We start from the raw sequence: 25,432 nt of genomic DNA, 5'->3' as shown, positions 1-25,432 counted from the left end.
ATCTGAGAGAGAGCGATGATAGATAGATAGATAGATAGATAGATAGATAGATAGATAGATAGATAGATAGATAGATAGATAGATAGATAGATAGATGATATAGCAACAGCAATAAGACATATACTGCTTCATTGGTGTTTATAGCCTCTCTAAGTTGTTTACAGAGTCAGCCTTTTCCCCCCAACAATCTGGGTCCTCATTTTCCTGACCTCAGAAGGATGATAGGCTGAGTCAACCTCGAGTCCCATCAGGTTTGAACTCCTGGCAGTGGGCAGAGTTAGCCTGCAATACTGCATTCTAACTGCTGCACCACAATGGTTCTCACCAAGGCAGTTAAGTGAACTGCACCCAATTTTTACAACTATTTTTTTGCCCTGGTTGTTAATCAAATCATCATAGTTGTTAAGTGAACCATGTGGTCATTAAGCAAATCTGACTTCCCCCATTGATTTTGCTTGTTGGAAACTGGCTGGGAAGGTTGCATATGGTGTTCGCACGACCCCAGAACACTGCAACCCATTTTAGATGTGTGGCCATTGCCAAGCACCTGTATTTTTATCATGTGATCACAGGGATATTGCTGTGGTCATAAGTGCGAAGACCAGTTGCAGATCACTTTTTTTTCCAGTGCTGTTGCAACTTTGAATGGACACTAAATGAATGATTTGTAAGTTGAGAAATAACTCTGCAGTGCATCATATCAATGTAGTTTCTACTCAAATGGCAATAGAATAGAATAGAATAGAATAGAATAGAATAGGATAGGATAGGATAGGATAGGATAGGATAGGATAGGATAGGATAGGATAGGAATTGGAATAGAATAGAATAGAATAGAATAGAATAGAATAGAATAGAATAGAATAGAATAGAATAGAATAGAATAGAATAGAATAGAATAGAATAGAATAGAATAGAATAGAATAGAATAGAATAGAATCTTTATATGGAATGGAATGGAACGGAATGGAATGGAATAGAATAGAGAACAGAACGGAATGGAATGGAATGGAATGGAATGGAATGGAGAACAGAATAGAATAGCATAGAAAACAGAATAGAATAGAATAGAAAACTAGAATAGAAAACGGAATAGAATAGAATAGAATAGAATAGAATAGAATAGAATAGAATAGAATAGAATAGAATAGAATAGAATAGAATAGAATAGAATAGAAAATATGGAATAGAATAGAATAGAATAGAGAACAGAACAGAACAGAACAACAGAACAGAACAGAACAGAATAGAATAGAACAGAACAGAACAGAACAGAACAGAATAGAATAGAATAGAATAGAATAGAATAGAATAACAGAGTTGGAAGGGACCTTGAAGGTCTTCTAGTCCAGTTCCCTGTTATATATATCATTTGATATGTCATGAACTATGATATGTCACTAGTTCTCAACATGAACTAATGTTGCTGCTTACGATCCTTAAAATCCAAATGAACCCTAGTGAAAGTTACAACTATACCTGTCGGCACCTGAAATATCATTACCACTTTTGCAAATTGCAATTGCAATTGCGCTGCCTGTTAAAAAAAATACTGCACCTGATAACAGGTTTTGTTGAAACATTTAACAACACAGAGGTCTGTATATGAGATTCCTTTGCTCATGTAAATGAGAATATATAATTGTGATCTACTTTTTTGATGAGAAGGAGAAAGTTCCTAGGAACTGCCTCTTGAAACTAACAGATGTTGTTATTTTAGCTTGTGGTTACAGCTGCATCTTAACATAGTTTTCTGACAGTTTAAAGTTTAAAAAAAAAACAAACCCTGATAATTACTGGAAATGAAGCTGAATTGTGCGGTGAAGCTTATTTAAAGTTGTTTACTTTATATTTAACATTGCATGCATTAAGCTTTAATCAGCTGGTTAATCAACTAAACATTTGCTCTCGCTGATTAAAATATTGGATTCACTGACTCAGCCCCCTCACGAGAATCAGTTTAACTTAATCAGTTTAAACCAAAAATAAAACTTTATTCACCTTTCTTTCAGGTAACGGAAAACCTAAAAAGTGGGCAGTGCCTCTTTTTTAAAAGGGAAGGTTGTCTTTAAAGCATTGTAGCTTGTTCCCTTTAAAGTAACAAAGAGGTCTCAAAAGTATAGCAGGAAGGCCGTTAACTCTCTATCATCCAAACCAAATTGCCCCCTATTGATTAATCACTGTAAAGTTTTAATGGAATAATCAATCATTCAACCAATTAAAGCTTCCTATTATGCTAATAAAGCTGAGAAAAACCCTACATAGTGGGATCCGAGTAGACCTCCCAGAGGCAAAATAAATTAAATTTCAGGATCAGCGACTAGACTAGACCAGACCAGCAAAGAGGTTGGCAAAAAACAGATTTGTTTTTGAACATAGAGGATATATTCATGCTTCACCTTTTAAATTGTAACAGGGGTTTTATATCCCACTAATTTTTCTGCAGGAAACATTGCTCTGAAAAGGCCCTGGATCTGCAAATTTTTTAAGTTGACCTTTAGTTATTTTTTAGATATGTTTTACCCCACCAATTATTATTTTTATAAATAATTCAAGGTGACAAACATACCTAAGATTCCTTTCTCTTCCTATTTTCCCCACAACATCCCTGTGTAGTGTATCGGGCTGAGAGGCCCTGATTGAAACTCACCTAGGCACTTTCATGCCTAAAGTGGGACTATAATTTACCATCTCCTAGTGATTGGCCCAAAGTCACCCAGCTGGCTTTCATGCCCAAGGTGGAACTAGAACTCACAGATTCCTGGTTTCCACCCTGGAACCTTAACCACTAGACCAAATTTCTTTCCTTTGAGATTAGGACACCCGGCATTTAGCGCCATTCTGATTTTAGTAATTCCATTACACCTAGTTTTTTAAAAACCTGGGGAGACAGATTTCGGCTGGATCATGCCCATAGATGGTTGAATGTGTATCCCGTCTTGTCTGTTTCTTAGGATACAGCTCACATTTACTGAAACAACTTCTATACACAATTCCAATGTGCATTTAGTCAACACTTGACTAAATGAAGATCCAAGGTCAGGCCCAGTATGTGTGATTCCTGTTCCTTCTCTCACAATCTGCACATGAAAACGTGTTAACATTTTAAGACTGATGTGTAGAATTCAATATAGTGACATTAGGTTTGTTCCTGATAATGCCAAAGTCTAATAAAAGAAAAACAGTTTCATGGAGGCGGGGGGAAAGGGGGGGAACATAAGGCAAATTTTAAGGAAATAGGATTTTATTTCTATTACAAAGTATGAATTATAAACTATAATAACTTGCTGGTTTTGGGTTGTTTAGAGAATCCTGTACAGGTTTAAATTGACCTATAGACCTCCTAGAGGGCTGGTTAAATTAAACTACTTCAGAAACATATACTTATTTTTCTTATCCCAAGGAGTCAGTATGTTTAATATTATTTTATGTTAGATTTTTTTTAACAATAATCCTGTCAGGTGGGCCGGGCTGAGAGAGAGGGCCTGGCCCAAAGTCACCCAGTGTCTAAGGTAGGATTAGAATTCAGAGTCTCCTAGTTTCTGAGCTAGCTCTTTAACTACGGAACTACACCAAACAGTCCCAATTTTAAATATTTCTTTAAATAACTGGATCTCCTGTTTTGTATTTCTCACAGAGCTCTGCACCCTGGATTGCGGTGCCCACGGTGTTTGTGTGAAAGGAGCGTGCCAATGTGAAGAAGGTTGGATTGGGCCCACTTGTGAAGAACGGGCATGTAACTCTCACTGCACAGAGCATGGAAAGTGCAAAGATGGGAAATGCGAATGCAGCCCTGGATGGGAAGGAGACCACTGTACCATAGGTGAGATTTGGGTGTACCTGACCCAAACTGGAATAGCTCAAGGAATTACCTGAAAGCAAGCTAGTACCCACTCATGATTGCAAACCTGACACATGTAGCTCGATTCAGTTTGGATTGCACTGTGCCTGGATCAAGAACGCTAAAATCTATCACGCTGAAAACAAAAGCTTCAGAGCTGCAGTTAAATAGACAGTTTGGCTTCTGGAAGATGGGGCGTGATTATTTCATGGCTGCCAACTATTCTCTCCGGTCTCCAGCCTAGAAGGGGCAGTGGATGGAGTCAGGCTGAATCTCTTTGGGATATGTCAAACTAAGTGCCTTTAAAGCAAAGTCAGGGACATCAGCACCATAGACAGCTCCCTGAAGTCGTCTTGGCTGTAACTGGCAAGAGAAAGAAGCTCTCTAAAGGCTTAAGCTGACGCTGTGTTGTGGATGACACAACTCCTTGGAGGAATTGGCTTAGTTGTTTGAAAGGACTTTGTCTGATTTCGTATCCATGTCCTTCTGAAAGCTAAAAGATGTGGTGGGTGCTATTGCAAACAGCTTGTGAGTCTGAAAAAGGATAACAAGGCCAGTGAAGGAAATGGAGAAGATGTGGAAAACAGCCTAAATTTTATCCTCCTCTGAGTCTTTCTGGCTCTCATAACGCAGCTTAGTTTTTGGTTATGCATCTGGAACTCACAGGGCATTAAGAAGAGGGAGAAATAGCTCAGATGTAGAACCACAGAATTGCAGAGTTAGAAGGAAGCACAAAGATCTTCTAGTCTGACTCTCTGCAGTGCATAGGAAAACCAATTAAAGGATCAGTCAAAGCTGGCTATTCAGCCTCTTATAAACCTCCAGAGATGGAGAACTCCAGAGATAAAATGCTCCGCAGTTATACAGATCTTGCAGTTGGAAAGTTGTTTTTTTTCCCTTTATACTTCAACAAAATCTAGGTTACTGCAACTTGTACCTATAATTTCTACTTCCAGTTTTGGGGGCCATGAAAAAGAGTTCTTGATCATCCCTCTGCAGTTTCCTTGTAAGTTTAGTAAGTCAGTTTCTTTTGGAAACGTCTCTTAGCTGTCTATATTTCTGCAAATAAAAGGTGTGTCTGATCGTTGTGGATAAGGAAGGGCTTGGCTTTAACTTCCAAAACAAAATCAAATCCCTGTGAATTCAAACCATAAGGCAAGACGGTTGTGGAACAGGTTGAGGAAAGAAGAAGTGAAAGAAGTGAATCTGTTTCTTTAGAAGTCAGAAGAAGATACCTGTGAAAAATAATTTCTGCAGAGCTTCTGTCACTTAGCTAGAATGGCAAAGAGAATGTTTAATGGGCGAAGTTGCTCATGGAAATGCGTAGGGGGGAAAAACTTTCATTGACTAGCTTTCCCCTTACACCCTATTAAGAAACTGTGCCATTTGCAGAAAATTGTTTCCCTTCTAGCCAAACAACCACCAGCCAGGTGTGAAGCAGAGTTCTAGCAACAGTTCAAAGATCAGCCATAAAAATGTTTCATGCACGAAAAGATCCAGGAGAAAGCAAAGTGTGCATCAAGCAATGCGACAAAGATTCGGGCAGGTCCTCACAAGAGGACACATAATGTTGCTTTCCACAGAAAGTCATCTCCACTGGCCAACTTTCAATCCCAGAGTTCAAGAATCTCTCTTAAACCACCGAACTGCATTAGTTCAGAAGGTAAAAGAAGCTTTCGTTTTTAGCCTTCTGAACTTTTCAGCACTCTGGATCTTAACCCATTATGAATAGAATAGAATAGAATAGAATAGAATAGAATAGAATAGAATAGAATAGAATAGAATAGAATAGAATAGAATAGAATAGAATAGAATAGAATATTTTTTATTTTTATTTTTATTACATTTATATCCCGCCCTTCTCCGAAGACTCAGGGCGGCTTACAAGCTTAACAGTAGCCTTCATTCTATGTATATGCCTGCTTGTTAGGGCTTTCACACACACCCCAAGCGGCATTATTACAAAGTCAGCTTAATTGCCCCCAACAATCTGGGTCCTCATTTTACCTACCTCGGAAGGATGGAAGGCTGAGTCAACCTTGAGCCTGGTGGGATGCGAACCTGCAATAATTGCAGGCAGCTGATGTTACTTAAGGAGGCATCAGCCCACTGCTCCACCAAGGCTCTAGAATAGAATAGAATAGAATAGAATAGAATAGAATAGAATAGAATAGAATAGAATAGAATAGAATAGAATAGAATAGAATAGAATAGAATAGAATAGAATAGAATAGAATAGAATAGAATAGAATACTGTAGAGTAGAGTAGAGTAGAGTAGAGTAGAGTAGAGTGTAGAGTAGAGTAGAGTAGAGTAGAATACTGTAGAGTAGAGTAGAGTAGAGTAGAATACTGTAGAGTAGAGTAGAGTAGAATACTGTAGAATAATAGAATAGAATAGAACAGAACAGAACGGAACGGAACGGAACGGAACAGAACAGAACAGAACAGAACAGAACAGAACAGAACAGAACAGAACAGAACAGAACAGAACAGAATAGAATAGAATAGAATAGAATAGAATAGAATAGAATCAGAATCTGGAAGGGACCTTGGAGGTCTTCTAGTCCAGCCCCCTGCTCAAGCAGGAGAACCTATACCATTTTAGACAAGTGACTGTCCAGTGGCTTATTAAAAACCTCCAGTGATGGAGCATCCATGATTTCTGAAGGCAAAGCTGTCCAGGTAAGGTCTGAGACGCAGACTCCCTATTTTTCCCCTGCTTGGGGAAGTAAGTCTCACTTTTGGAGGGGAAAAAATCCTCACTAGACATCCTGAAAATTAAATGCAGCAGCCTTCCTTTGTTCCAGATCGGCTTAAGTGAGCTTCTTTGATATAGTGAGTCTGTACAAAACAATATCAAGAGAATAGCTAGAAAACATATATCCACTTTAAATTAATTTAAGAAAATGAAACAGTTTAAATACACTGATTCTTATATTCTCTGCCTTTATAGGATTTAAATATTAGCCAAGTTATTAAAAGTGTTCATTTATCTTTGTTTCCTTTATCCCCAAGGCTAATTTCTAATTATATTTGTAATACAAATCTAAAATTCTCAGATCTTTTCAGAAGGCATTCCTTAGCTGTAGAAATACAATTGTTACATTTTAATGAAAAATAATACCTTTCCCCCAAGTCGGTTACTAGTACGTCTTGGCAAATCGTTGTTCAGGAGTTCCCAAAGTGTTTTTGTCTATAAATATTTTAATTGCGTGCAGGAAACATGGCTCTTTAATATAATAAGAACAAGTTGGCTACACACCAGAATTTTATCAAGAGAATGGAGTTTGCTCATTTTCGTTTGAGGTTCTCTTTCTGCTTAATTTCTGGATTTCCATTAAAAAAATAAAGCCCTACATTTTTACTTCTTATCTTCTCGGTTCAATTTTAAACAGATGATCAAATTTAGGTACCATCTATCTCACACTGGAGGGACGCAGTGGCTCAATGGGTTAGGACGCTGAGCTTGTCGATCAGAAGGTCGGCAGTTTGGCGGGTCGAATCCCGAGTGCCGCGTAGCAGAGTGAGCGCCTGTTACTCGTCCCAGCTTCTGCCAACCTAGCAGTTCGAAAGCACGTAAAAAAAAATGCAAGTAGAAAAATAGGGACCACTCCGGTGAGAAGGTAACAGCGCTCCGTGCGCCTTTGGCGTCTAGTCATGCCGGCCACATGACCACGGAGACGTCCTCGGACAAGCACTGGCTCTTCGGCTTTGAAACGGAGATGAGCACCGCCCCCTAGAGTTGGAAACGACTAGCACGCATGTGCGGGGGAACCTTTACTTTTACCTTATCTCACACTGACAGTGACTCTGAGTGGTGCACAGTTAGAAGCACAAAACCATATAATATGGTTTCTTTCATAAGAAGCAGGATGTTGTCTGAAGTTTCCTTGCAGGGATCATTACTAAATTGGCGCTAGATAAGAGTTAATGGAATTCAAGAGAGTTTCGAGTTTGGGCTGCTTGTGGGAATGTAACAACTCCAGGCTGATTCCTCTCTTGACTCCACCCCCAAAGCTCTGCCTATCCTTCTCCTACGCCAGTGATGGTGAACCTTTTAGAGACCAAGTGCTCAAACTGCAACACAAAACACACTTATGTATCGTAAGGTGCCAAGTGGACGTGGCCCATTGGGTGGGCATGGCCCATTGGGTAGTTGTGGCTGCGGTGGTAACAGCAGACTGGGTGGAACTAAAAGGTTCAATCAATCAGTTCCAACTTTGTGACATCTTTTTTTTTCCTGCAAGAAGTTGAAATTGATTGATTGATTGAACCTTTTTTTTTTTTGCACACGGAAGCCTCAAGCTAAAAGGTTTTATAAAACCCAGCTGAAGGCCTAGGACTGGGGCGATGGCGCGCGTGCCCACAGAGAGGGCTCTGCATAGGATCGCCACCATGGTCCTACACAGAGTCATCTCTTTTTTTTCAAGACTTGTATGTTCTGGGTAGGTCTGTGTGTGGGGGAAGGCTAATAATGCACAGACTTATACAAGAATTGGAGCCTGGGTATATCTTGAGCACAGTCTGTATTTCAAACTGACAATACAGCACCCTTAGACAGATAACAACAATGATTAAAAACACTGTACTTATTGTTTCCACTGGAAACCCATTCTAATGGCTACTTAGGTAACAGGATTAGATTAATGGTAGTTTCCATTCATACAGATTGTAAATAGCCTGTTTAAAACACAGCAGAGGCTCTTAATCTCCATCAACCGAATGGCAAATTAATGCAGAAAGATTTATTTGTTTTCATTTCAGTACATAAATGTAGTGGGTTGGCATTCTGCTTCCTTCTGTGGTAAAGTCACCATTTGTTGAAAAGCTGTGAATGTGAGAACTGCAAGGAAGAGAAGGCCACGTGGAAGATATACAATATTTCTTTCTCTCTTTTTCTGAACTTCAATTCTGCAATTGTAGAACAGGGAGGCACCATCTGAAACTTCCAAATTTAACTGTGGCCCATGGAATTCCTCTAAAAATCAGTCCCCAATCACAATGTCGATACGAAGGAAGGGGGAAATTAATGAGGAGGATTAATCTTATGCACCGGTTTTAATTTGACTTAATTGCAATTAAATTTCATTTGGATGGAACCTCATTGACTTGTTTCAACCAATCCAAGTCCGGGCACTATTTAACTGTCACCTTTAAGAACCGTTTGAAAGTTTATTTTTTCCCCACCATGTTGTAACTGAGTTGAAGTTTTAGGACAGTGAAAATCTTGCAGTTTAGAAAGTGGGCATTGATTGCACATCATGTGTGTGTTTTTTTCTTCCCAAGTACAGTAGCTTGGTTTCTGATCCACTCCCACAGTTGAATTTGTGGGCCCACGTGAACGCACAACCCATTTAGAATGTGTATTTAAATTGTCACGGCTGAAGGAGCTGCCAGATAAATTATTCATTCGAAGGTGTTTTTCAGGTTCAGAAGATATAAAACAAAGCCTAAGGTGCTTGGTGAGAATAATGCTCAACACTCTTGCAAAATAAAGTTGACAGTTCCCCTCTTACAAACTCCATCACTGACCTTACAAAATGCTAGAGAGTACACAGCATATCCTTTGCTAATAATGAGGCACGCACTAGCAAAAGTTATGACACAGAAATGCAGTCTATTAATCACATATCCAGTTATTCTCTGCTTTGGTGTGTTGCAATTATGAATTTGTCGGGTTGAACCTATTATACAATTCTGGAAGGAGTACTATACTTTGAAATTGGATTGGATCTTGAAACTGAAATTGGATTCTTGGTATGTATTTTTAATGAACAGTTAAATTGATTCTTCTATTTTTTTAATAAAAAAAGAAGACAAAGATGATGACTAAACAATTGTGACCAAGGTTTTTTTAATTGTTCTGTTTATAACAATTTCAAGGCCACTGTTTCCTTTTTTTTACTGCTATGCTTGTTTTGTTATTGTGTTCATCTAGGAGTGCTATTTTTAATAGCATGTTTATAGTTCTAATATATATAAAGACCAAGTGCATTCATAATGCTACGGAATTGCTGGAACTTTGGCATTCTGAGAAATCAGCCATCAACAGACAAATAGAGACAAACCCACCCTGGATACTGTAGGAAAAAACAGAATCAAAACTTCAAAACTTTTCTCTATTTACAGTATATGGTCTTTGGGTCTTGCATATGCAACATATGGAGAAGGGAGGAAGAAAGAAAGTGAGGAGGAGGAGGGGAGGACGAGGAAGAGAAGGAGGAGGAGGAGGAGGAGGAGGAGGAGGAGGAGGAGAAGAAGAAGAAGAAGAAGAAGAAGAAGAAGAAGAAGAAGAAGAAGAAGAAGAAGAAGAAGAAGAAGAAGAAGAAGAAGAAGAAGAAGAAGAGGAGGAGGAGAAGGAGGAGGAGGAAGAGAAGGAGGAGGAGGAGGAGGAGAAGAAGAAGAAGAAGAAGAAGAAGAAGAAGAAGAAGAAGAAGAAGAAGAAGAAGAAGAAGAAGAAGAAGAAGAAGAAGAAGAAGAAGAGGAGGAGGAAGAGAAGGAGGAGGAGGAGGAGAAGAAGAAGAAGAAGAAGAAGAAGAAGAAGAAGAAGAAGAAGAAGAAGAGGAAGAAGAAGAAGCTCTGCCATTTCACACAGAAAAATCAGCAAAACTAAGCTGAAATGCTTGAGAATTTTCTAGGGCTGCTCTAGAGAAATGATAGGAATGACTTTACCTAGTAAATGGGTGTTTTATGACTGGCCATTAGTAAGAAAATATTGATAAGAGCATCCAGACATACTGTCTGCTATGATGAGGAACTGAGGAGCACAGTAAGCATGCTAAAATACATTATTTTAATTTTTTATTTGCTTTTAGATGTAGCTGTTGGCTCACAGTTTATTGTCAGTATTCAGACATACTAATCAATACAGCATAATTAAGGAGCTTCAGAACACTGCAAGCAACTCCCGTTTAGATGCATCTTCTTGCATTGAAAATCAGGCTTCAATGAGTATAAGATGGGAAAGGGGGTGGGGGGGGAACCAAAGCATTGCAATTCACACTTCCCAACCCAGCAGGCTGAAGATAGTTTAGAACCATATGGCACCGCTCAAGAATTTGCATGCGGCGTTGCCTGGGAATGTTTTTTTTTTCTTCCTTTTTATTTTGTTCTTATAAATCTCAATATATTGTATTGTTTAAATAGAATTATATTTATACAGGGATTTAGGAAACTGTCTTCTCTGAAGGTGAAAGGTTAGAGAAAGCTAATTTCTGCTATTGCCATGCTTCTTTGAGCACGCAGATTAGGGATCATGAAATTTGTATGAACATTTGCAACTTACTCTCTTTCTGCCCGCATCATTCATGATGGCCACCAAAACTGGAAGCAGTAGAACATATCAATACTTTTAAAAAAAATAGGAAAAGAAAATAGAATTCAGTTACAAAAAATATGAAGATGCCATGAAAGAAAGCAGATAATAAATACTGTGTAAGCAGAAATTTGTCTGGGAAATGAAGAGCTTCATAGACAGAAAAGTCGTAGTTAATGAAAACACAAAAGAGAATGTCTAAGGCAAGAAATTCCATAGTTTAAGTGCCATAAATCCAGAACAGATTCTGAAACTTTACTAAGGCATTACTAAGAGAAGAAGGCATGAGAATTCTTATTGTATTATTACAACCAATGATAAACTTCATAAAAAGAAGTTCTTTGATATAGTGATGTATGTAGTCCATTTTTTCTAGATCTGTAAATCTCCAGGCTTTTCATATGAAAAGATCAGCTGGATCCCTAATAAAAATCCCATTAAAAACTGTGAGCAATGGGTGAATACTCGTTCTTGAGAAATCCTTAGATGCCGACATAAATACTTTAGATGATGTTTTAGACCATTTGAGGCTTTGGGAAAAGCAGTTTAAGGGACATTGCATACATGATGCACAGAAAGAACTGGGAGAGGGAAAAAAAATCTGTTAAATACTCTGCATAAACATACATTTAATGGTATGGCAAGCTCCAGAGAGAGCTTTTGTTTTTCATTTCCTTATAAAATTAATGAATGGCCTTGAAGAACAGTGAACTGCTTTTATCCAAAGAGAGGACCTAATGCAGTTGTCTAAACAAAACCCCATTGTCAACGGGTGTATTGTTTTGCAGCCAAGATAATGCATGATACTCTCTTTATGTGGTGTCTTTGCAGATGGATGCCCAGGTCTGTGTTATGGAAATGGAAGGTGTACCCTTGACCAAAATGGATGGCACTGTGTCTGCCAAGTGGGCTGGAGTGGAATGGGCTGCAATGTTGTAATGGAAATGCTTTGTGAAGATAACATGGATAATGACGGAGGTATGGAGAGAGTTAATGCTCGAAAGTGTATTTGTCACTTTTCTGAATGAATCTTCCATAGGATTTCAGTTTCGATGGACTGTAAGCAGCATGTAGCAGTATACTTCTTACAAATAGCCCTTGACTTAAAATGATTCATTTAGTACCCCAATGCTTTGTGAAGATAACATCAAAAATTGCAATAGCACTTAGACTTCTATACCCCTTCGCAGTGCTTTTACAGCCCTCTCTAAGCAGTTTACAGGATCAGCCTCTTGCCCCCAACAATCTGGGTCCTCCTTTTACTGATCTCAGAAGGATGGAAGGCTGAGTCAATCTTGAGCTGGTCAGGATTGAACTCCTGGCAATGGAATGATTGATTGATAGATAGATAGATAGATAGATAGATAGATAGATAGATAGATAGATAGATAGATAGATAGATAGATAGCAATAGCACTTAGATTTATATGCTGCTTCACAGTGCTTTGCAGCCCTCTCTGAGCGGTTCATAGAGTCAGCATCTTGTCCCCAACAATCTAAGTCCTCATTTACCAACCTCGGAAGGATGGAAGGCTGAGTCAACCTTGATCGAATTCCTGGCTGTGGGCAGAGTTAGCCTGCATTACTGCATTCTAACTACTGTGCCATCACAGTTTTTAACATTGATAGTGATGAAGATACGGACACAGTTAATTCTCGAGAGTGTATATGCCATTTTTGTGAATGAATGAATCATCTATAGGGTTTCATTTACAATGGACTCAAAGCAGCGTAAAGCAATATGCACAATACAAATAGTCCTTGGCTTAAAATGATTTTTTAAGTTATAATGACACCCCCAAAAAAGTGACTTACAATTGGTCCTTGTGCTTAGAAACATCACAGCATCTTCATGGTCACATGATCAGAATTTGGGTTCCCAGCACCTGGCATGTATTTATGACAGTTGCAGAATCCGAGCACAGCATAAGAGGTGTGGTGGCACAGTGGTTAGTAGTATTGCACAGTATTTCAGCCTAACTTGTCCACTGCTAGGAGTTCGATCCTGACCAGCTCAAGGCTGACTCAGCCTTCTATCCTTCCGAGGTGGGTAAAATGAGGACCCAGATTGTTGGGAGCGAAATGGTGACTCTGTAAACCGCTTAGAGAGGGCTGTAAAGCACTACAAAGCGGTATATAAGTCTAAGTGCTATTGCTATCCCAGTGCTATCCCAATCATGTGATTGTCATTGCCAACCTTCCCAGCCAGCAGAGTCAATGGGAGAAGTTAGATTTGTTTAATGATTGCATGATTCACTTAACAACAGCACGTAACAACCATGGTCCAACCGTGATGAAATAAAGGTGATAAAATTGGGTGCGACCCACTTAATAACTGCCTTGCTTAGCAACAGAAATTTTGGTCCCAGCTGTGGTCAAGGGATGCCTGCAAACAGTATAGAATTCCAGCAATCCAATACAGTACATGGTGCCACATCCCATCCACATGACAGTGCTATTCTAATCTCTTAAGGCCATAAGGAACATCCAGGTTTTAACAAGTTGCCAGAAAGTCACAAGGGAAGGAACCATTCTCAGCTTGGGGAAAAAAAATATTGCATAAAAGCAGAGCTCCTGCAGGCAAGCTGAATGTCTGTGGATATCCTCAGTCATCCAGGTCAGCCCTGCTCTACAACTTCGGTTCACATTTGTTTTCTGAGAGACTTGACTGCCTTATCATTTGATCTCAGAGCTTCTTTCACCTTTCCCCTCACAGATCTCGTATCAAAGGCACTTTTTTTTTCTGGCTGAAACATCTCTGGAGCAGATGCAGCTCCATGGAGAGCTGATTTCAGCTTGCGGTGCCCATCTGCGCCAGCTTGGCAAGGCTTAGCAGGGCCAGCCGTGCGATGTTGACATCCTCAGCAGATGCCGTTTCTCCTAGGCAGCTCACAGTTTGCGTTAGGATTGCCTCTCTCTCTCTTCTGCTCTGTTCGCCTTGCTTCACGGGGGTGGGGGGGGTGTCTGCCTGTTCCCTTACTTCCTCTCCTAGATCGCCTTTGAGATCAGTCAGAGAGCTCCGGGCTCCCCTTTTCTCTCTCTGCTGCCCAGCTACTGATCAAGAAGTGTCAGCAATCAATTGCTAGAGAAGATTGCGTGGGTGGTTTGCGAGTCTCTAATTAAAGCTTTGGGGTACAGATTAACAAGGCAGCTTAAATCCACCAGCAGCATAAGGCTAAATGGCATACGGGCTGTGAGCAAGGATCATGTCACTCTCCCTTTGTCCCTCGCTGACCGTATGACATATCTGTGCCTCCAAGCGGAAGTGAGTTGTGTTTCTCTTGTTTAGGCTGTGCCAAGTAGCTTCCAGTAAAATCTGAAGCATTCGAATTTGGTTCCCTATCCCGGTGCTGTTGATGCTGATGCTGATCTAGCTGCATACTCACAGCCTCTCCAATCTCCTATTACAGGGAGATCTTTTACGAACGCAGCCCTTTAGAAAGAAGATGCTAGTAACTCTCATATTACCAAATAACAGAATAACAGAGTGTAAAGTGAGCTCTAGTCCAGGGGTCAGCAACCTGAAACAGTGAAAGAGCCACTCAGAACTGGTTCCCTCACAAAAGGAAAAACTGGGAGCCGCAAAAAATGTGTGCGCATGCATTCCGTGTTCCTTTGGCGTCTAGTCATGCCGGCCACATGACCACGGAGACGTCCTCGGACAAGCGCTGGCTCTTCAGCTTTGAAACGGAGATGACCACCGGCCCCCAGAGTCAGAAACGACTAGCACGCATGTGCGGGGGAACCTTTACCTTTACCTACCTTTCCTTATTTGCTTTCCTTGTTTCAAATGAAATTTTAAATTAGCTTAATAATTAGATCCATACATACTGTTGCATTCTATTTCTTTCTAGTAAGCCTGTCCCACACCTCTCACTGACCTTGTGCAGAACAATCCAGCATATCTTCTTATATAGTAAATGAAATGCTACTTTTTTTTCCTTTCCAAAGTCTTGCGTATTGCCTGCCTCATCCTTCACTTCCTTCTCCTTACAAACCCTTTTTCCCCCCTTCTTGCATTTCCATTCTTCAAACCGAAACCCGTTGGTCAAACCTTCTGTTCCATGCACAAGCCTCATTTTTCTTTCTGTATCGTGCGCGTGGAATGCTTTGCCCATAATCTTGAAAAATACTGCTATTGCAAAATATGACTTGCACTTTCTCAAAAGCTCTTTTCCCTTGGGACAGATACTGAATGCTGAATAGAGTATAGAATCATGGAAGGGAGCTTGGAGGTCTTCTAGTTTAACCCCTGCTCAAGCAGGAGACCCTATACCATTCCAGACAAGTGGCTGTCCGGTCTCTTCTTAAAAGCTTCCTGTGATGAAGCATCCACAACTTCTGGAGGCAAGCCGTTCCAGCAGTTTAATTGTTCTCACTGTTAGGACGCTTCTCCTTGGTTCTAGGTTGCTTCTCTCCTTGATTTGTTTCCATCCATTGTTTCTTGCCTTCTGGTGCTTTGGAAAATAAGTTGTCCCCCTCCTCTTTGTGTCAGCCCCTCAGATATTGGAACACTGCTATCATGTAACCCAGACATGTCAAACACAAGGCCCGGGGGCCAGATCCGGCCCGCGAAGCGGTTTCATGCGGCCCGCGAAGCCATCCTGGAAGCAGTGAGGGAATGGCCCCCACTGCCTTGGCCCTGGCCCAGAGACCCTCCTTCTGCCAGAGACCCTCAGATCTGTCCCACTCCTGCCCAGGCCCCCATAGGCACCCTTGATGTGAACGATGTAGAGCTGGCCACGCCCACCCATTAGGCCATATGCACTTTAGCCACGCCCACCTAGTAGGCCACGCCCACCCTGGCCATACCTATCCGGCCCCCTGAGGGCAACCGCAATGCTGATGCGGCCCTCAATGAAATTGAGATTGACACCCGTGATGTAACCCCTAGTCCTTCTTTTCATCAGATTAGACAAACTCAGTTCCTTCAATGTTCTTCATACGTTTCAGCCTCCAGCACCCTAATCATCTTTGTTGCTCTTTTCTGCACTGTTAGATGTTTCTCAGATTCTCCCTTATTCCCAGGATGCTTGAGAATTTCCTTCATATTTCTCTGGATGAAGCTTTAGAGTTGGAATGGATGGAAGGTCTTATGGGTGTGGTTTGACTAGAAGATGTTATTTCATTATTCCGAAGCCTCCCAGCCTGTCCAAACCTCTGAGGAAGCCTCATGACAACCATTTCCTCGGGAGATCTTATCTTGAGATGTAATGGATCTACCGAAAGCCAAGGGGCTGCATCTGTCTGGAGAAAGAGTTATCCAATTAGAGAAAGAACATAAGACATCTTATAGTTCAAATAAGTGGAAGAGAATCACACAATTGACATTCCTCCCAAGCTTTCTCCTTTGAAATAAATTCATCAAAAACTCATTCTTATTATTCTGCTTGAATGAGGACTAAGGGAAGAAATGGAGGGCAATTTTTTACTACTTAAAATAGTAGTTTAAATAATTGCCTGAGCTCGGAAGTAAGAAAGTCAGAGAAATGTTATGGAGCTGGTGTCTTCTCTTTCTTATTTTCTCATCCTGCCTCATTTTTCATTCTCTGTTTCATCCTCGTATCTGACAGGTTTTTTTTTTTCCTACCTCCTCTGTCTTATTCTCTCTCTCTTTTAAGATTATGATCTTAGGAACTGCAGCTACTCTGGAATTCCATCACGCTTTGTGACTTTCTGACAGGCAAAGTCAGTGGCCAAGCCAGATTCACTTAACAACCGGGTTACTAACTTAACAAGCGCAGTGAGCAAGCAAAGTCACAAAATGGGGCAAAACTCATTTAACAAGCGTCTCACATAGCAACATAAATTTTGGGCTCAATGGTGGTCATAAGTACTGCCAAAATCAGGTGCGATATGTCTTCCCTTTCTGTTTGTTTGTTTGTTTAAAAAAGAGATTATCTTCCCAAAAATGACTCATCCTTTATTGCACCGGACTGAAGGAGATATCAATTGTAAATCTTTTTAAAAAAATGCAGCCCCCATGAAATTCACTCCTGGCTTTAAGTTGTCATTCTCACCAGGATTCTGGAAAGTGAAGAAGTTGATTGTTAAGCGCCGGAGAAATCAGGAGATTCAGGCAGCTGATATGAGCATAAAGATTTATTGCAAGCTGAAGTTCTCTACAAGAATCTGAGCTACTAACGGTCAAGGGAAAATAGCGGGAATTAAGAAAGGAATAATAAAAAAGAAAGGAATTCATTTAGGGCTTGATTTAGATCACTTGTGGGCATGCAGGAACTTATGAAACATTTGACGCCTCCCTCCTGCTCAGGCTGGACATCTCCTACATAGATAGGTGTCAAGTTTCTGATGTATGGGCTTTTCAAGTGACTCTGAGGCATTGTTTACTTTAAAAGTCCTTTAATAGCCTAATACACCTGCAAATGCTTGCTCGAAGGAATCTGGAATCTGAAATCTCCTCCCCTTGCACAATATATTAAAACACAATTCTCCACCTTTCTAATTTTGTCATTAATCATCTTCTCCAATTAATTTAAAGAATCAGTTTCCCTTCCGTTAGAAGAACCGCCAAAGCCTTATCTTCTTTAGAGAGACAAATGGCCTTGAAAGTGCATTCCTACTCTTCCCTCCCCCCAATTTTAAACTAAAACAATACACAAGTCTTAAAGCAATACACAAGTTTAACATATGAAATAGCTACTTCTTCATCTCTTGTCAAGCAATGACATTCGATGTTAGCAGCATTGACAATAGGTTCACCCATCATGTAGGACTAGACTAAAAAATGGTTAGGGAGTTTGTACACTGTGTTGTTATGAAACACAGGGCATTGTGCTAAGCCATAATATGACTTTTTCAGACCATTTAGTAGAATGTTTATTCTCGTCTATGACTGTAATAAAGATTTGATTTGATTGGAATTGAATTAGCATGTAATTGAAGCACAATTAATTTTGTAAACTCAAGTTTAGGGCTCGGCATGTAGTGTTAATACAGCTAGTGTGGGTCATAACATGTGCTTTGCATTCTGCAGGAAATAATGGTTCTAGTCTACCTCTGATATTACCATCTATAGTTCTGGCTACAGTGTAGTTTACTCTTAGCTTATTCATACTTGCTTCAAGATGCTTCTAGTTAAGCATGTCTAAAAGGTTTGAAGAGGATGAGAGGCAATTGCTATAGATGGAGAGGTCAAGGGAATGCATAGTGCAGAAAGATCTTATGTTCTCCTACCAGTTTTAATTTAATTTGAAGTATTTTTTTTTATCCCATTTATATCCCGCCCTTCTCCAAAGACTCAGGGCAGCTTACAATCTGAAGCACAAATCAATGTGCTTAGCAATAACCTTCATTCTATGTATATGCCTGCTTATTAGGGCTTTTGCCCCCCCCCCCCAGCGGCATTATTACAAAGTCAGCTTATTGCCCCCAACAATCTGGGTCCTCATTTTACCTACCTCGGAAGGATGGAAGGCTGAGTCAACCTTGAGCCTGGTGGGACTCGAACCTGCACTAATTGCAGGCAGCTGGTGTTACTTAAGGAGGCATTAGCCCACTGCTCCATCAAAGGAAAAAAAAGTTTCAGTAATATTCTCATAGGTGGAGCGTGGTGTTCTTACATTTATTTAACAATGAGATAGTCAAAGGTTGAACATGATCAAGCTGATTTAAACCCCAAGGACACATCCTTCTTATGTGCCCTTTTTCAGTAAGACTCATCAATTAAGGGAAAGTCCTGCCTTTGAGAAATGGTTTAGATTTGATGGAGAAATTTAGAAAGTGGTTCATGTCCAGCTTGAATCTTCTCCTTGGACCTCATCCAGACACACAAGCCTGTGTTTGCACACTTGTCATTTGATTAAAAAAAATGGGTTACATTTCTGAGCATTCAACCATTTTGTGTTTTTTTAAAATCTCTTCTGCAGTGTGTCTTTCTGATTTCCCCCCCTTTTTCAGATGGTTTGACAGACTGTGTGGATCCTGATTGCTGTCAGCAGAGTTATTGCTTCTCCAGCCCTCTCTGCCAAGGGTCTCCTGATCCTCTGGACCTCATTCAGCAAAGTCAACCTCCCTTCTTGCAGCACTCACCAAGACTCTTTTATGACAGGATCAAGTTTCTGATTGGCAAGGAGAGCACTCATGTCATTCAAGGCGATGTCTTATTTGAGAGCAGGTAAGCCCTTCCCTCCCTCTTATATCACAGAGATGTTTTTTGTTTTCTTTTTGTGAGTAGCACAGCCAGCCAGGGACTTCCTAGATGTACCCAGGGACCTTTGATTATTAGCCATTTTTTCCTGGTTTCTTGAATGTTACAGTTGATCATCTATGGACGTTCTCAATCATCCAGGTCATGGTTGTCCCAAAGGTGCTTTTCCAAAAGACACGTGGACTTTCTTGGTTTCTTTTCTTTGAAAATATTTCCCTTCTCACCCAAGAAGCTTCTTCAGTTCTGACAGAATGCTGGGAAATAGAAGGATTTATATTCGTTGCAGTCATCCGGTCATTGTCCAGAATGTGAACAGAGAGGACCACTGGTTTGAGCATTTATCAAAGACCTCTTTGATAGATGGTCAAAGAGGCTATCTATGTTAAAAATTGAACAACGTCTCTCAACACAGGGGGAGGGATACGACATCACCTGTCTCCTGTCTACCACAAAGTCCTTTTGACAGTCCCAAGAAGGTTCCACACCTGTTTGCACTCCGATTCAGGTGACCCGGAGAGGACAGATAAAGCCCCAAGTGGCCTCGATAACTCTCGGAGAGCTAATAAGTGACCTTCACAGTGTTCAGCATAGGATGACTGCGAAGGAATAGAAATCCTTCTATTCCCCACCATTCCATAAGAACCGAAGAAGCTTCTTGGATGAGAAGTGAAGTGTTTTCAAAGAAAAACCAAAAAACAACCCCAAGAAAGTCTGGTTGTCTTTTGGAAAATCATCTTTGGGATACAGTTGTTCAAGACTGGTTTCTGTGTTTCTACCCCTTTGTGTGTGGTTGGCTTAAGGAGTCTCAGGAGCTGCCGTTCCCACATATCTGCCAGATTGGGGGGGGGGAAGTATCTTGAGATTATTACATCTTTGCTTTACTTTCTTTCGTACTGTGGATGTGCAGGAACCATGCAATCTAGCTCCGTGCCCTAATATGGAACGTTGGTCATTACTTGACCCAGATTGCTGGAATGATGATCTGATCCAGTTTGTAGCTTGGGCTTGGAGCAAGATTTAGGGGGGGGAGTATTTTCTCCTCCCATAACCTAGAAAAACATAAATGTCTCTCCTTGTTTCTTTCCTTTGTCTTTCAATTCATTCCGAGAATGTAGAGCTCCACAGAAAAGCGAAAGGTGATGTTTTAAAACTACCTATCTTTAAAATCTGAAGTTCTCTCAACTTTGAAATTATCTGTAGCCCCAAAACGCCATGATGTGGTTATCCAGGAATAGCCTAATCTCTAGCATCCCTTTGATTATGAATATACCTTTCACTTAGTCTTTTTTTTAACTTCTCTACCAGGTGATAAATAAATGAGAGGTATTGTTTGGTGCAATTGCCACGAATGTACTACTTCATACTTTCCCAGATCCAGATAAAACCCCTATTTTATATGCACACAATAAAATTATAAATGTTGAATGAATAACTTATTCGAGGTAATATTCTCAACAAGAGGAAACGAACAAATTTCACTAAAGCTCTTGAGTTTATCTGTCTGGAATGGTTAATGCAATGAATTGTATGTTTTTAAGCAAAGTGGTCTTGTCATAATTTCCCCACCAGAAGTGCACTTCAGAAATTAATATCTCGTGTGCTGATAGCTAATGAATGCTGGAAATGTGTTCGATAGCAAACAATGAGCAAGACACTTTGAGTGCTACGCAGTAGACACGGGGTAGATAGATGGGTGGAGGAATGCATTAATAAAGTTAATGCCTTATTACTAATAATAAATAGACATAAGCAAATAAATAGTGTAAATAAATAGCCAACACTAAATCACTTTGTTTACCATGAAAGCCACAAACCTGAATTTTCTATTCTTATTGCAATCTACTCTGGAATGTGTTGGGAAGCTCTGTTTATGATATGAGGTCTTACTTTAGGTAAGTAGAGTTGGCCCTACGTAGTAGATTTTAAATGTTTGTACCAGCACCACCGGTATACGACCCACTATTTTCTAACATGTTTTTTTTTATGAAGAGGTCAAAATTTTGTAAGCTGGAGGGCAAAATTAGAGGGAATCAAACATAATTAGTCGTAATTATGTTGTGGTGAACGGTTTTGGCTGCCAGAATATAAAAAAAAAAGATGTTGAGACTCTAGAAAGAGTACAGAGAAGAGCAACAAAGATGATTTAGGGGACTGGAGGCTAAAACATATGAATAACGGTGGGTATGTCTAGTCTGATGAAGAGAAGGACGAGGGGTGACATAATAGCAGTCTTCCAGTATCTCAGGGGCTGCCCCAAAGAAGAGGGAGTCAAGCTATTCTCCAAAGCACCTGAAGGCAGGACAAGAAGCAACGGATAGAAACTAATCAAGGAGAGAAGCAACCTGGAATTAAGGAGAAACTTCCTGACAGTGAGGACAATTAACCAGTGGAACAGCTTGCCTCCAGAAATCGTGGGCGCTCCATCCCTGGAGGTTTTTAAGAAGAGACTGGACAATCACTTGTCTGAAATGGTGCAGGGTTTTCTGCCCCAGCAGGGGGTTGGACTAGAAGACCTCCGAGGTCCCTTCCAACTCTGTTATGCCATTATAATATTTGAAGGTGGCAGCAAGGTTGTTTTCAGTTCTCTCCCCTGAACTGCATTGCCCATTTGCAGATTTATTTCTTTAGCATTTGATCACTCATTTGCAGAGCTTGTAGGCCACTTGGCTGAACTTCTGCGCTGGGACCAGTTTCTCTCAACCTCTTTGGCATCTCTGAAACTTTATTGTTCTCATCCGGTCATCTATGGAGCTGCAGAGGTGTTCTTTTTCTTCCTCTTCTTTTTCAAAGAGATTTAAAGGCATATATTTATAGTGCCCTTCGTGGCCTATTTCCGCCGGTGGTTTTCAATGCAAATTAAAATGTGTTCTCCTGTATGTTTATGTAATTGTCTGCTTATTTACTGCTTCCCCACCATCTTTTTGCTAAAAGATATCAAGGCAGCATCCCAGGAAGCGAACAGCAAATGATGAAAATGATCTAAAATGAGAACGCCACCCAAAATATCAAAAAGGGAAATAAATACTATGAGCTCTTACATTGGGCCAAGTTTAAAAAAAAAACCTGTGTCTTGGTCCTTTCTGTAGAGAAGGGGATTTCAGAAAAGGGGTTCAATAATAATAATAATAATAATAATAATAATAATAATAATAATAATAATAATAATAATAATAATAATAATACAGACAGACAGATCGCCATTTGGAACACAACACGCCAGATATCACAGTCATAGAGAACCGAAGCATACAGTTGATTGATATCGCTGTACCAGGAGATGCCAGAGTCAAAGAAAAAGAACTGGAAGAAATTACGAAATACCGTGATCTGGCCATTGAAACTGCGTGATTTTGGATGAAACGTGTAACACTGACACCCACTGTCATTGTGGCACTGGGAACTATGTCCAAAAACTTTGCAAAATACATCAAGAAATTGCAGCTTCCTGCAATAACTCCAGCAAAGTTACAAAAAACTGCGCTACTCGGAACATCTTACATTTTAAGGAGATACCTGGTTGATGCCTAGGATGCTGGCAGCAACCCATGTCAACCATTAGTGCCAGTCAATTTGAGTGTTCAGTTGACTGAGTTTCATGTTTTGTGAATAAAAGTTTTATATAGTAATAAAAAAGTTGGAAGGGACTTTGGAGGTCATCTAGTCCAACCCCCTGCTCCGGCAGGAAACCCTATAGCACTTCAGGCAAATGGCTGTCCAGTCTCTTCTTAAAAACTTCCAGTATTGGGAGCATCCACAGCTTCTGGAGGCAGGTTGTTCCACTGGTTAATTGTTCTAACAGTCAGGAAGTTTCTCCTTAGTTCCAGGTTGCTTCTCTCCTTGATGAGTTCACGCCATCTTTTGAGGTGGGATGGCTGAATCGCAACCACCCCTTTTATAAAGCAAACACTGAAACATGGGCTTAAATAAGCCATTTGAAAATCCAGCACAAAACAACCTTCCCAGCATTTCAAATCCAACATCCCTCTAGCACTTAAAATAGAAACTTTTCAAGTACTAGAGAGAGTGGGAAACACCTGAACTCGATATACAAATGATGAGGTACTGCATAAATATAAATTGAAGGCAAAAGATTTCATAAGCTGTCTCCATATCTTTTTTTTTAATGAGTTGCCTGGTTTTGCCCTATTTCTGCCACTGTGCAGAAGCTGTCCATGTCAGTTTGAAAATGTTCGTGTCTCAACTTGTACTTCGTATTTACCCTATTAGACACCAGCTTGTGATTTTTGTATAGGTGCATGTGTGTGTGTGTTTGTCTGGCTGAGCTGTGAATGCCACAGCAATCACAAGACAGAGAAGTACAAGATAAAACTGACAATGTGCTTTGTCTCACCAGTTGCATCTTATTTATTTATATTTACAGGGGGAGACCACATTTTGAAACAGAACAACTCTGTTCTGTTCAGAACCACAAACGAGGCAACTTTGACAACAATGTGTCAAAACTAAAACAACAATAATCTTGTACAGGAAAGGCTGAAATAGTACTGTCAGGGACACACCAGGTGACTTTTATAAGCCAAGATCATCGCTAGAAACGGCTGCCACTTAGCCAGTGATCCTTGTTCTCAAAAACAGTTAAGAGTTGTAATCATTGGCTTTTAGGTTTTCATTTAGTGTAAAGTGAACATTCTTAACAGTCCATGAGAATTAGAACATGTAGCTATCATTTTCGAAGAAGATGCTGGTTTATTTGCCAGTTGTCACCTTAATAGTAATTGTGGGGTCCTTAGTTCCTAGCCAGTTTAATGTGCACACCAATCCATACTCAAAATCCTGCTTTGACTTCAAAACTGATAAATCTGCATAGTTCTGCTGCTTATAACAATGACTTTGAGTGATGTTTGATGCTCATTGAGCCTGGCTGTTTTCTTGCAGACATTTCATTATCCAACAGTGAAAAGTCTTCTGTGTGAGATTTATATATATATATATATATATATATATGCCGGAGTGTTCCTCCTGCTGCTTCCAGGAGCAATGCGTGGTCTGGCTGTTCCTTTATTTCCAACTGCCGGTGGGGCTGTGTTACCGGCAGTTGGAAATAAAGGAACAGCCAGACCACGCATTGCTCCTGGAAGCAGCAGGAGGAACACTCCGGCCTGATGATGACGGATGGGATTTCGTCGAAACGTCGCCACAACTTTCTGAAGATGAAAGGAACGCGGGAAGAAACCCGAGACTCTAGATCTACACATACAGACACCCGCAAGAATCTACGAAAACAAATATATATATATATATATATATATATATATATATATATATATATATATATATATATATGTGTGTGTGTGTGTGTGTGTGTGTGTGTGTGTGTGTGTGTGTGTGTGTAAATTACTAACAAAGAATTTAGGGAGGCTGATATGCATTTCGGACTCATTAGTCTTCATCAGTCCGAAATGCATATCAGCCTCCCTAAATACTTTGTTAGTAATTTACGCATGAACTGTCCGGTGTGACTACAGCCTGTTTGATGGCCATATATATAGTGAAACATGGGTTGAATTCTGTCCCACTCAGCCTCAACCTATGCCCAATAAAAAGAATCATCTTCTTTGCATTTTGTCCTGAGCTCCTGTAGGTGGCCACAACATTCAGAACTAGGTGAACAAGGAGGTGAAAAGAGAGTAGCCCAAGAAAGGACAAAAGAGGACAGTGCTATATGAGATGAGCTTCCTGTAGACTTGCATCATACTGGTTGTGAAATATATTGTGCCAATAGTGTGTGTCAGTTGTGTCTATCTTAGCATCTTTCTTCATGGCCACCTCACTCTTTTGTCCACCTAGACGTGCTTGTGTTATCCGAGGACAAGTGGTAGCAGTTGATGGAACCCCACTGGTTGGGGTCAATGTGAGTTTCCAGCATCACAGTGATTATGGCTACACTATCAGCCGACAGGATGGAAGGTAAATGATTGTTGCTTTCATGTCTTCCTCTAATGTTTATTTTCTTGGGGGAATTTTTTTAATTAAGGAATTCGGGGAACAGGTTGAAAGCAGATGGAGGGGTGAGGATTGAAGCCCAAAAGAACTTTGTCGAGTTCATGAATGAACGACTCAGCAGCACATATATAACAACAACAG

At 40.3% G+C, this 25,432-nt stretch overlaps 1 protein-coding gene across 1 annotated transcript in view; it reads left to right on the top strand.

Moving 5' to 3' along the window:
• The window catches only part of TENM1 (teneurin transmembrane protein 1), a gene marked incomplete at its 5' end in the record, with an annotated part of 251,934 nt that overhangs the window by 145,407 nt on the left and 81,095 nt on the right, over positions 1-25,432 (top strand). Inside the window, 4 exons of the mRNA XM_083372198.1 lie at positions 3,638-3,823; positions 11,989-12,135; positions 19,078-19,294; positions 25,136-25,255. Coding sequence (XP_083228324.1) covers positions 3,638-3,823; positions 11,989-12,135; positions 19,078-19,294; positions 25,136-25,255 — 670 coding nt within the window. The remainder of the gene's footprint in view (positions 1-3,637; positions 3,824-11,988; positions 12,136-19,077; positions 19,295-25,135; positions 25,256-25,432) is intronic.

This window comes from Vipera ursinii, assembly GCF_947247035.1.
Source record: "Vipera ursinii genome assembly, chromosome: 12".
Taxonomy (NCBI): Eukaryota; Metazoa; Chordata; class Lepidosauria; order Squamata; family Viperidae; genus Vipera; species Vipera ursinii.
The sequence above is the reverse complement of the archived record's forward strand: the minus strand, read 5'-3'. Positions and strand labels throughout refer to the sequence as shown.